This window comes from Alligator mississippiensis, chromosome 4 (genome assembly GCF_030867095.1).
Source record: "Alligator mississippiensis isolate rAllMis1 chromosome 4, rAllMis1, whole genome shotgun sequence".
Lineage (NCBI taxonomy): Eukaryota > Metazoa > Chordata > Crocodylia > Alligatoridae > Alligator > Alligator mississippiensis.
Genome location: NC_081827.1, coordinates 132,015,868 through 132,029,023, shown reverse-complemented (window position 1 = coordinate 132,029,023; position 13,156 = coordinate 132,015,868). Strand labels below are relative to the sequence as shown.

At 41.3% G+C, this 13,156-nt stretch overlaps 1 protein-coding gene across 8 annotated transcripts in view; it reads left to right on the top strand.

Moving 5' to 3' along the window:
- Positions 1-13,156, top strand: part of SHISAL1 (shisa like 1) — a 172,044-nt gene that overhangs the window by 68,539 nt on the left and 90,349 nt on the right. For all 8 annotated transcript variants that reach the window (XR_002092026.2, XR_002092024.2, XR_009461848.1 and 5 more), the window contains exons 2-3: positions 1,169-1,268; positions 8,086-8,299. Coding sequence is in view for 4 of the 8 variants with exons in the window: in XM_059726649.1 (XP_059582632.1) it covers positions 1,202-1,268; positions 8,086-8,299 (281 nt within the window). In the remaining 4 variants the exon portion in view is untranslated. The remainder of the gene's footprint in view (positions 1-1,168; positions 1,269-8,085; positions 8,300-13,156) is intronic.

Genomic DNA, 13,156 nt, shown 5'->3' with positions numbered 1-13,156 from the left:
GATTCATAGGCATTGAAGATTATTTTGAATGTCAATGACTTGAAAATAGGCAATGCTTCAGATGTCATTCCCCTTCCACTTTTGCCCACTTGATTCTTCTTCTGTAGATTATAGCCTTTGCTTTTAATAACCCAGTAATATGAATCATTCCCCAGTTGGCAGATATCTCAATGCAGCTGAATTTATGCTTATGAATTAACAATTCCAGTTTCTCTTGCTTATTATTCAGGCTTCTAATACTGGTGTGCCAGCCCTTAACAAATGTCTGTACTCCATACCCTCTGGTGAAATGACAGTGGCTAATAGTGTTGACTTTAAACATACTAGGTCTTGAGCATCCATCACTACCACTTGCAATAAGATAAGGAATACTGCAGCACTGGTGATACCAGAGGTAGGCCCCTGGCAAAATTCACAACAGGGCAGAATCTTAGCTACAGTCAGGGAATGCTCAGTATGGCTGAGGACAGCCAAAACAACATGAAGTTCAAGACTTCTTTTGTCTCATCTAATCATAGGGCTGCTCTACACCAGGCCTATCTTGGACATAAATTTAAGTAGTCTTTTTCTTTCAACACTTGTCAGACTTCAAAGGACCTGGGTAGGTGAGCTGGCAAGAAACCAGTCAGCAGTAGACAAGGTTCAGTGTAAGCTTGGCTGGTTTCCAGTTGAATGTTGTTAAAATGATCTCGCAACATTTTTCAATTTCAACAAATTGGCAAATTTTGAAGGGAACAAAAAAGTATGTTTAAACATTTTTTCCATCAGCTCTGTTCTGTAGCCCACTTTCTGAAACACTGCATCATCTCAACCTCATCCTAGAGTGATGTATAATTTTTTGAAAGGGAAAAGGGATTACTTTAAATCATGTTAACTTTCCTAGTTCTTCTGACACAATGAAATGGTTCATTCTTGCCTACAGTATTTCAAGTCCTGAGGTATGCTCTTTAAGATTACAAAGCTAGGAGAATAGTTAGCTATGAACTTCAATTGGTTCATCTCTCCTTAGTGCTTTAGAATATAAAATGCATATATTAATTTTTCATCCATTCTTTGAATTTATTAGCCTTCACCTTTGTTTACAAAATCTATGTTGTCCATAAAGATTTAAGCAGGTAAAAGTGATATGCAATTACACTTAACCACAATATTGCATCTTGTTAAACAGGTAATCCTCTAATGGATCAATGAAAGCAAAACGATGACAAGTTGTGGTCACCAGTCCTTGAATGCGCTGATGGTTGTGTTCTCATTACTTTTATCAGCAGGTAATGTTTCTACCAAAAGTGTGTGTGTGTGTGTGTGTGTGTGTGTGTGTGTGTGTGTGTGTACTCGCACACACGTGAACTGAGTAAGGGAAGAATTTGTTTTGTTAGTAAGTAGATGTAATGACATTATAACCAAGTGTATCCCTAAAAGAGTTAAATCAAGGATAACGTGATGTATAAAAATTATAACTCTGTAGTTGGTGATTGGAAAATAAGATAAAAATGCAATACTGTTATGTTTAGGAAAGTTAAACTAACAGGAATCTAACAACATAGGCTCAAAATTTGTCACATAGAACTTTAATGATCAATTTTGCTTGCCATTTGATTCTGAATAGTTTATGGTCTCCTTGAAAAAAAAGAGGGGGTGGGGGGCTTCACTACTGTACAAATCATACTGTTATATTGAATGATCCATCTATACACTCAGCAGCTAGGGTTACATGTAGGCTTGGCAGAATTCAATTTTTATTTTTTAATAATTCAATGGCTAATATTAGGGTTTTTTTATTTTTAAGCATTTATTTTGATTTTTATCTATTTACATTTTCAGGATTGTGTGAAATTAGGGGCATGGGGGCACGCACGCACAAATATGCCTGCTTCCTCCTCCAGCCCAGCACACAACATGCACAGGGGAAGTTGTGCTGCTGGGCTGTTAGCCTGCTGCCTACCACTGTGCATAGTACTGATGAGCTCAGCACCCACTTTCCTTTGTCCCACAGAGGTCATTGCCCCCAGCTCCTGCACCCAGTCCCCACCAAAGAAAGGTCCAGCTGCTGCAGAAGCCTCTGTCCCCTTCAGCCAGTGGCTTGCTCTGCCCACTGGCTTCCACTTAAGTTGCAAGGCAGTCACTGAGCTAGGGAGGCAGGGGAGGGAACGCACATTCATATGCATGCAGACCACAGTGCCCAGCCTGCCCCTCCCCACCTCTGCCTCCAGCCACTGCTCATATGGAGCACACCTGCGCACTTCAGCAGCAACCTAGTTTTATGTCCCCTTTCTATAAATTTTGATTATAAATGATGGAAGTACTTTTTTGTCGGTCTGTGAGTGTGAGGTGAAATAGCTGTTTATTGACATTTACCAATTAAAATCGAATCCTGCCGAGCCTAGTTATACGGCAAGTATATTCACTTTCAGAAGCAAGAGCATATGAACGTGTGTGTGGATCACATTGCCCACCACCATCTAGCCTTTCAGATCTTTCTTCTGCTACAGTTAAATTGCAAAACTATTCCCATCATTAGCAGTATCTTACACAGGCTCAGACCTTCCAAATCCTCATCTGTTTGGCTGAAGTTTTCCATGTTTATAGTCTTCAAGAGGATAGGCAAGTAGAATCCTATGCACCATTTCTTCTTTTTTCCTTTTTTAGTTTGTAAAGATCCACCCTTCCCCTCTTTTGGTATACTGTTAATCACACTTTTGTATACAGGAATACAGCAAAAATGGCTAAAATTTATACACAGAATATCTTCATTGAGAACTAGTAATAATAACTAGCTTTTACAATGCTTTTCATTCCTACTTCTTAAAACACTTCATAAAGTTGGCTGACCACCATTATCCTATTTTAGCAATGTAGCAGTGAAGCAAAAATGTATTACTTAGGGTTACACACTGTCACTGAGCAAAATAAGTAATCTCAAGAAATGTAAAGAAATAGTGTTAATATATAACAGTAATTCTCAACCTTTACAGACTGGAGGTACCCCATGGAAAATGCCAGCTCTTAGTTTTCGCTCATTTTTGCCTATTAAATAATAACAATAGAGAATTTATTTTATTGGAAAGAACTCAGAAAAACCACAACAGATCAAAATGTTTTTAACACTATGGATTCCTATTTTAAATTTCTGGGCTTACCTTGTGAATCATATTCAAACAGCTAGTGATGCTAACATTGTGTGGGACCCTGTAGCACCCTTGAAAAGATCTCAGGGCACCCCACAGTGTCACAGAACCCTGATTGAGAATCACGTATTCTCAATGAGCCTTAAGATCATATATACATAGAAAAGAAGTGCTGGAGGGAACCTCAGGAAGTCATCTAATCTAAGCTCCTGCTCAAGACTGGATCATCCTTTTCTATATCATCCTATACAAGTGTCTGTCTAACCTGTTCTTAAAACTGCACAAACAACCCTTTCAAAGAACTACCAGGCATAATGCTCCAAAAAACTAACAACATCCTAGCTTGCCACAGGTAAAGCAGAGGGATGACAGGACTGTCAATGTCTTGACACTGTATGGACAGGAAGTAGTTTGTTAAGATAAAATCAAGAGTTCCAAGATATCCAATCTTATCTCCACTCGTGCCTACATTCTGATATCTTGACCATGGCATCTCCTAAATATGTATATAGATCAGCATTGTGAAGAAAATGTCACGATTTTGCATTATCTTAGAAACAGTTTGTGATCACATTAATAAAGATTGTTTTGTATGGATATTCATGAGAGAACAGAGGTCTTCAAACCAGATCCTCAAAAGGGAGCTGAGTACTTCAACTTCCTTTTTAGGTATGTAATTCCAAAATGTAGATCTTGCATACACTCACAGAGCTGCTGCCTAATCCTTGAAGCATCTAAAAACTGTAAGCTTCTAACGTTGCTAGTAAAGAGTTATGTAATGATGTTGAAACATTTTTAGAGTGAAAATATCTAAATGGCATATTTCAAACTTTCTAAACAAAAAAAAAATTGATATTCCAACTTTTTCCGATTCAGGGTGAAAATAAATTTCAAAATATCACAATTCTCTGCAGAAGTTAACTTTTTTGACCAGCTCTTAGTATAGACTTCTGAGTTCAATATTCCTGTCTTAATCACAAGAAAATCCAGACTTTTGGGCAAGGTACAGACATTCAAAAAGCCTGAGGCAGAACCGATCTAAGTTATGCAATTTTCTGTAAGTGGTGTAGTTCTGTAAACAGCGGTAACAACCACACATTCGCCCTTTGGTGAGGGGGCAAATCTTATACCAGCTTCTGCCATTTTTAAATTGGGCTGTGCGCCAAGCTTCTGTTCTGTTACAGGTATAAACTGGTTTTGTGTGCCAAACTGTTATAGGTATACACTGGTTTTGTGTGCCAAACTTCGGTTCAGTTCTGGGTATAGACTAGTTCTGATCAGTTATACTGGTAAAAGTGTAATGTCTGTACCTGGCCTTAATGGATAATTGCAATGCCTGTTAATTTTGAAATGCACTAGTATGGTTGTTTTGCGAGTCTAGAAGTGAAATGGAGTGTGTTAGAGGCCAGTATAAAAAATGAAATTAGAACAACTGTGTGAAGAAAATTTGGCAGAATACATGAGCATACCCAAGCATTAAGCTGAGGATCCAGCCACATGCCTTGTTTTTAACAAGGATTTTCCATTTCTTGACTTTGTCCTTAGCAAATTTACAAACAACAAATATAGAAATACATATATTCTGGGCAATAAATATCAGAGGCTAAAATTTTCAGGTAAACAGTTTAGCAATTACACGTAGAAGTGAGTATTTACACAGAGAGGTATGAATTTGTTTATACAGTTATTTGCTTTGTTTAACTATGGGATTTCTGAATATAATTTGGGCATGTATATACTGTATTTACTTGATTCCAAGACAAGGTTTCCTTTCCCCACTTAACATGGTGGGGCGGGGGAAGGAGGAAAGCCCCTTGTCTTAGAATTGGTGGGGGGGGGAGGGGAGCAACAGCTGAGGCCCCAGCCCCAACCAGCTGCTCCCTGCCCCCTTCCCACCACTTTTTCACCCCCTGCCTCTCTGCCTCATAACCTTGCCCCCCCCCCTCCCTTCCAGTGTCCCTGCTGGCCTCCTTCCCCCCTCCATCTCCTACCCCATTTTACTTCTGTCCCTCCCCCCACTCTCCCTCTAGCACTTACCCTTGCTCCAGAGTCAGCAGGCTCTGTCCCCACTGCATCTAGTTGGAGCACAGCCCCAACTAGACTCCATAGCATTTGAATTGATACACCATATTCTACAATCAAGATCATTTTCTTCTCAGAGCATGTAATGCTTTCAAAAACTTGATGCCAAAAAGATATATTACCTTCTGTTCTGGAGTATGAAATTATCATCAACTCAGTCATATTCTAAAAGTATCCTGTCAGAAAGGAATGACAGTTATGTTTGTTAAGATACTTGATTGGGGTGCAGGACACAAGAAATTTCTGGCTCTGCCATAGACCATCTATGGTCTGTAGTGCACTATAGGGTTAATTTAGAATTTCCATAATTTTTACATTTTTTAGTAGTGTTGTTTCCTAATTTAGTTCTGGGTCCCAAGACTAATCCTTTGTCCCTTGTTGCATAACAAATGCCCCAAATTGTGGTCACAGCATTGTGTACTCAAAATTTGTACCACCTTTTTTCAGCAGACGTTCGCTTGCTTACAGCACTAGAGCACAAGCTCTCATTCACCCTAGCTAGGCACTTCCGGGACCCAATCCTGAATGACAACAGCCTCAGGCATTAGCCCAACCCAGGGCCTATGTCTGCAGGGGCAGAACAGGTTATGCCATGGGCTTTCCCACTCAGTGCTTGCAGGTACACACCCTGTGAATTCCCTTGCTGACACAGACCAGGGAAGCCCAGTTCCCCACTCCACACTTGCAGGGGAATTTCTGGGGCATAGATTTAATAGATTTCATAGACATTAGGGCTGAAAAGGACATCACAACATCATCAGGTCCAGCCCGCTGGCCAAAGGGCAGGAAGTCAACAGAGGTCAAATGATCCTAGCAAGATAGGCATCCAAGTGTTTTTTGAAAGTATCCAGAGTAGGTTTGCACCACCTTCCAGGCCCTGGGGACTCGGACAGCAAAGAAGTTTTTCCTTATGTCCAGCCTAAAACGGCCTTCCATGAGTTTGTGACTGTTGAGCCTTGTCTTTCTTTGGGGTGCCCTGATGAACAGTTGTTCTCCCAGTTCCTGATGCAGACCCCTTATTTACTTATAGGCTGCAACCAAGTCACCCCTGAGCCTATGCTTTTCCGTCCCATGTCTCTCAGCCTCTCTTCATAAGGCCTGCTCTCTTGTCCTCTAATCATTTGCGTGGCTCTCCTCTAGACTCTCTCAAGCTTCTCCACATAATTTCTGAATTGTGGAGCCCAGAACTGGGCACAGTATTCCAGCAGTTGTCTCACCGAGGATGAGTAAAGTGGGAGGATGACTTCCTGGATCTTGCTTGAGATGCATCGGTAGATGCAAGCCAGAGTTTTGTTTGCTTTGCCACCTGCAGCATTGCATTGGCGGCTCATGTTCATCTTGTGGTTAATCATGACGCCCAAGTCTCTTTCAGTTGTGGTGCTAGCGAGTGTAGGACTGCTGAGCCTATAAGTGTGGTGTGGGTTTTTTCTCCCAAGGTGGAGCACCTTGCATTTCTCAGTGTTGAATGCCATCAGGTTTTGATCTGCCCACATTGTAGGCCTGTTGAAGTCAGCCCGGATTGCCAGCCTATCCTCTAGGTGGCACTTCCCCCTAGTTTGGTGTCATCAGCAAACTTAGCCAGTCTGCTTCTGACACCAGAGTCCAGATCGTTTATAAACACGTGAGTTTATAGGTGGGATAGGTGGCACGTGTTTGCAGGTGGGAAAGAACAGGGGATTCCAGCAGCATACATATCATGCTGCCATTCCCTGATCTAGGATGCGCCTCTACAAGCAGGAGAATTGCCACGGGGTGTGGCACATGGGGGCCATCATCTTACAGGATCAAGCCCTTGAAGCGCTAGGAGCCCAACATTGCTGATCTCACCCCAGAAATGACATCTGTTTATGGCCCAAGTTATACCAGTTAACTAAACTGGCTTAAAATCAGAACAAAATTATTTCACTTCCTCCAATTTGATAGTCTCTTTAGGCTGTAATGTCATCACGACATAGAGTGTGTGTGGAATCTCAGATGGGGCCTTTAAGTCCACCATAACACAAACTTTAAATAAATTTTAAAAATACATGTTAGAAACAGGTTAACTACAGATCTCTTTATCCTAAAAAGCTGTATAATATGCTAGTCATCATATGACAGTTAGTTTATAGTCTATGATCTGAATAAATAGGCAGAGATAATGTAACTGTTTCAAGAGAAGTGAATGGCAAAGCCGGAGTGAAACAGTTATGGAAAAAAAGTCTTAAAGGAGACAGTAAATATTTTACATGGGAAGGTAATAAAAAGAAACACACAAGCTCTGAGAAATCATTTCCTTTCCATAGATTTTGTTTTAACTTTGTATATTCACAGTTGCTCTAGTCTGTTAGCATGACAATGCTTTTAATTATTATTTTTGGCAGATTGGTGCTCATCAAAGAATGACCTTTATAGTGGAGCAAACATTTCTGACACATTAATAACAGCTGTTGTTAATCTTGCATCTCCAGACTCTCATTCCAGTTTGCATATATTCTTTTTATTTACAATAAAATCATCCAGGCAAAATTCTGGACTAACATTTCTAGGTCTTTGCTGGTACCCATATTTTTAAAACATCAGAGTTGAAGATATTTTCTAAATGTTTTAGCATTATGTGCCCTCCATACATGTGGTAGTTATTGATAGCATTTCTTCTTTCAATTTAATAAGAATGGAAACATAGTACTCCTAAAAATTGAAGTATAAGATATAAGATTTTTCCCTTCAGACTCAGTATTTGTATTTATCTTTAAGTAGAAATTGGTGAAATATATTATTACTGTTTTTCAGAAATCTAAGAACATTTTTTGAAGCTTAACTAAGAAACAATAAAATATACATAATATGCAGCTGACACAAGTGACTCACAAAGACAATATCACTCTTTGTTTTCCAGCATTGTCTGCTCACTTTCGGGTCTGTGAGCCATATACAGACTACAAAGGTCGCTACCACTTTGGTTTTCACTGCCCACGTCTTTCTGACAATAAATCTTACATCTTTTGCTGTCACCATAACAACACAGTATTTAAATACTGCTGCAATGAGACGGAATTTCAGACTGTTATGCAGATGAACCTAACAGGGAATGCAGATGGATATATGCATAAGTAAGTAAATGAGTTATAAAGTACTCTTTACCACATTATTCCTGGTCTAATCCCATAGTCTGAGAGATGCTTAAATGGTAGAAGTAATTAGAATAATTACTCAGACAAAGAAACATTGCTAGAAGCTCTTTTCCTTACAAGGTTACTCCTTAAGAAGGGTATGCTTTACCTTTGCTTCTGCTTTGATGCTCATTATAAACATACATCTAAAAGCATGTATATACATTCCATAAGACAATAAACCAGGGGCGGGCAAAATGCAGCCCGGGAGCAGGGTGTGGCCCTCCAGGCCATTCTATCCAGCCGGCGAGGCCCCTAAAAAATTTAGAAAATTAATATTTATCTGCCCCTGGCTGCTTATCATGCGGCCCTCGATAGCTTGCCAAAACTCAGTAAGCAGCCCTCTGCCCAAAATAATTGTCCGCCCCTGCAATAAACTGACTCTCCCTCCTAAACAAATTGTCAAATCTGTGTTTAAATATATATCAGTATGAATAAAAACCTCAACAAGTGACACAAAGGGAAGCGGACATTTTCTATACCAATCCAAATGTTTTGCATGGATAATTGTTATTTTGAATTTCTTCATGTTTTGCATATTAATGCCTTGCAATCACCAAACTTGAATAATGAAAAGCATTTGATTATATGTCTGTGTTGTTTACCTCTCTGTTTGTTACCTGAGGTCCTTTTTGCACATTTATTTTTATTCCAAAGCAACTCAGTGACCTGTTTTGGAGATAAATCCAAGAAACGTGGCGGGGGGGCGGGTTGGCGGAGGTGGAACACACACACATGCATGCACACTCAACTACAAAAATAGTAAGGAGATCTGGTATTATCATTAACACTATGGGCTAAATCCTATTTCACCTAATAGGTATCTAAGTATGATCCTATCCCATCCTGCTCTGGTTCCTGAAAAAAAAAATGTAAAATCTAGTTGGGTCCTCCTCCTCTTTGACATTTGTTTTGACCTAGTCTCAAGGTGGTGGTGGTGGCATGTTACAAAAGTAGGACTGTTAATGGTTTTTCAGGTTCTTGCAACCTCCTGGTTGTGCACACAGCAGTAATAACTTTGTGGCCAACCACTGTCAGTGCAGATAGAGGATTAAGTAGCATTCACTAATCCCTTATTTCCTCTTTCTCTATCCTGTTTGAAGGAGTAATCCTCCAGCTCTGTGTTTCTCTGGCAACCCCTGCCAGCCATGAGCACTTTCTATGGAAATAATATATGAGAGGATGGAATTTCCCATGTGAAATGGCAGCATTCTTTTCTGCAGCTTGACCCCTTAGTGTGTGTAACAATATGTATGGATCTCAGAGGCAAAACCAGCAGCAGCAGAAAGGAGAAGTCCAAAGAAGGAACAGGAAGTGAGGGGGAGGGAGGAGACAGGAAAAACAAGAGAGTTTGAGAGGCTGGGGGAGAACCGCAGGTCCTGTAACAGGTCTGTAAGAAACTACTTTAATAAAGACACTGTTTATATTAAGTAGGGAGCTGTTCCTTGATTACCCATACAGGGTCACATGAAACATGGTGCCTTCAGAAAGTCTGTGAGGAAGCCCAAGACAAGAGAGAAACCTGGGCCCCAGCAGTGATTAAAACAGATTGCAAGAAGCATGGAGGGACAGAAGGCCCAAGGACAGCTGGATTTCAACACAAGAGCCTGGCACAGACATGGAAACAATGGAAGCAAGAATTCAGTTTGTATACAGAATTAACCATGACTGATAAAGTAGAGAAAATGAAGGTAAAGCTGTTTTACTATCTAGTGGGGGAAAAAGGCTGTGAAGTATGACACTGATGACAGGGAACTCTGACACACCAAAACAGTTGTTAGAAGCATTTGATGCATACTGTGACCCCAGGAAAAATAAGACTTTAGAGAGATATCAGTTTTTCACCTGAAACCAAGAGGAATGAATAGAGGCCTATATCACAGCGCTGAAAACTCTGGCATCCTCATGTAACTTTGGAGACATAAAAGACTCCCTAATCAGGGATAGGATTGTATATGGTACATGGGGCTCTGCCCTGAGGGAGAGACTACTAAGAGAGGTAGATCTAATCCTGGGAAAATGTCACAAAATTGCAAGAGCAGCAGAATTGTTTTAACAAAGGATCAAAATGATATCCACAGCCACATGTACAGAGCAGGTTCACAGGCTCAACCTAAAGGACTCTGGAAAGCAGGAACCTGACAGGCCAACTGCAAATGTCAACAATATGATTCAGAGCATGTACTGTGGGAAGCTACATGAAAGGCAGAAGGACAAATGCCTAGCCTATAGAAAAGGGTACAAAAAATGTGGAAAACAGAGTCATTTCAGGGGTCAGTGTCATAGCCACCCAAATAGAAAAAAAACAGTCCACGCAGTGATGAGCAATCAGGAGACTACAGATGAGGAGGAATCTTTCAGTGTAAATTTGACAGATTCACAGACTCACAGGATACACACATTACAGAAAAAAGCGGGTAGCAACTTGGCCATATTTGCAACAATGATGCTAGAGCAAAGACCTATGAGATTCCAGGTGGATTGTGGAGCCACTTGTAGTGTCCTTCCTGTGAATCTATTGAGTAGCAGCATCAGAATGGAAACATGTCACCAGGTGCTGTTAATGTATAACAAAACAACTATGAGGCCACCGGGAAAGTGCCAGCTGACTATAAGAAATCCATGCAACAAGAAACAGTACTGCCTGGAATTTATAGTGATTGACAGGGCAGACACCCATCCACTGCTGGGCAGCTGAGCAGCACAAACCATGGATTTAATTACATTGCAACACCACAACATCCTCCGGGTCACAGAAGAGCAAGAATGGTTATTAAGTTCACTACCTAACTTTCTGTTAAGATATGGAGACATATTCCAGGGCACTGAACTCTTTGAAGGCAAACTGAAGTTAGAAATAGATCCACAGGTGCAACCAGTATGACTACCAAAACACAGAATTCTGCTAGCCCTGCTGGAGCCACTGAAGAAAGAACTGACAAACTTGCAGAAAAAAGGCATCATCACACCAGCTGATAAAAGCACTGACTGGATCAGCAGCCTAGTAGTAGTAAGGAAGTCGTCAGGCAAACTGAGAATCTGCATTGATCCAAAACCACTTAACAGGGCACTCAAAAGAAGCCCATTACCCACTGCCAACGATTGATGATGTACTACCTGACCTGTCAAGGGCACGAGTGTTCAGAGTTTGCGATGTCAAGAATGGATGTTGGCATGTGGAGCTAGTCGAATCATCCAGCCACCTGACAACCTTTAATATGCCCTTTGCCAAGTATCGCTGGTTAATCATGCCCATGGGGATCAACCCAACTCTAGAAGTTTTCCAGCGGAAGCTAAACCAGGAGCTAGAAGGTCTTCCAGGTATCAAGATTGTGGCTGATGATATTCTTGTCATAGGAGAAGAGGATGATAAGGAAGAGGCGATCTGTGACCATGACGTCAAACTACAACAACTCCTTAACAGATGCCAGGAAAGGAACATTAAACTGAATGCCGACAAAATACAGCTGAAAAGAGCAAAAGTACCCTACACTGGACATCTGCTGACTTCGGAAGGACTATGCCCAGACCCAGAGAAGGTGAGAGCCATTATGGAGATGCCCAGGCCACAGGATGTCAAAGGAGTCCAGCACCTTATTAGGATGGTTAATTATCTGTCCAAATTTTGTACACACTTGTCTAATGCTTGTGAGCCACTTAGGTTGCTAACACACAATGTTGCAGCCTGGGAATGGGCACAGACCCAAGAGGAGGCATTCAAAAGAATTAAAAAACTTATCAGCAAAGCCCTAACACTGAAGTACTTACTACAACACAGCTGAGCAACTAGTCCTACTGTGTGATGCATCAGAAGGAGGTCTGGGAGACAGGGCAGTGATCCCAGTAGCTCTGTGGCAAGACATGGTGAACCAACTCTATGTTTCAAACATGGGAATAGAATCATGCCTGAGGAGAGCATGGGAGTGCATCTACTGGCCAGGCATGAATGCCCACTTGAGAACATACATGGAGCAGTGTAAGGTGTGCAAGGAATACAGTGACAAACTGCAAAAAGAGACATTGAACCCTCATGATATCCCTTCTCGGCCCTGGGAGAAAGTAGGGACTGACTTGTCCGATGTCAATGATAGAAACTATATGGTCACCGTGGACTACTATTCCAATTTTTGGGAGGTGGATTACCTCAAAGACACTCATGCAGGAAAGGTGATCAGGAAGCTGAAGGCTCATTTTGTACAGCATGGGATACCTGACACTGTGTTCTCACAGTGACCCACAATACATCCCAAGAGAATTCAAACAGTTCTTCACTAGATGGGAATTCCAGCACAAGACATTATCCCTTGGGTACCCACAAAGCAATGGCAAGGCTGAATCAGCAGTAAAGACAGCCAAGATACTCTTGTTGAAGGCAAATAAGACAGCAGGGAATCCCTACCTGGCTCTATTGGACCATGGCAACACACCCTCCCATGGATTAATGAGCCATAGAACTAAGACATTAGTCCCCTTGAGAGACTGTTTGCTACAACCCCAGGAGAAGGGGCAACAGTAAATGGAAGCAGCTAAAAAAGCAACAGTCTCAGCAAGTATCACAGTATAACAAAGGATCCAGGGACCTGAGACCACTGTGCAGAGGAGAAAGGTCTGGGCACAACCAGTAAGTCCACATGTGAAAGAATGGCAAAAGGCCACCCGTTGAGGGTGAAGTGGGAGATTGATCCTACAAAGTTGTCACAGATAGTGGACAGCGGCTGAGATGTAACCAGAAGCAGCTGCAGAGCGCTGGCAAAGTGGAAATACAATTGAGCAAAAGATTCCAGGATCAGGACCAAG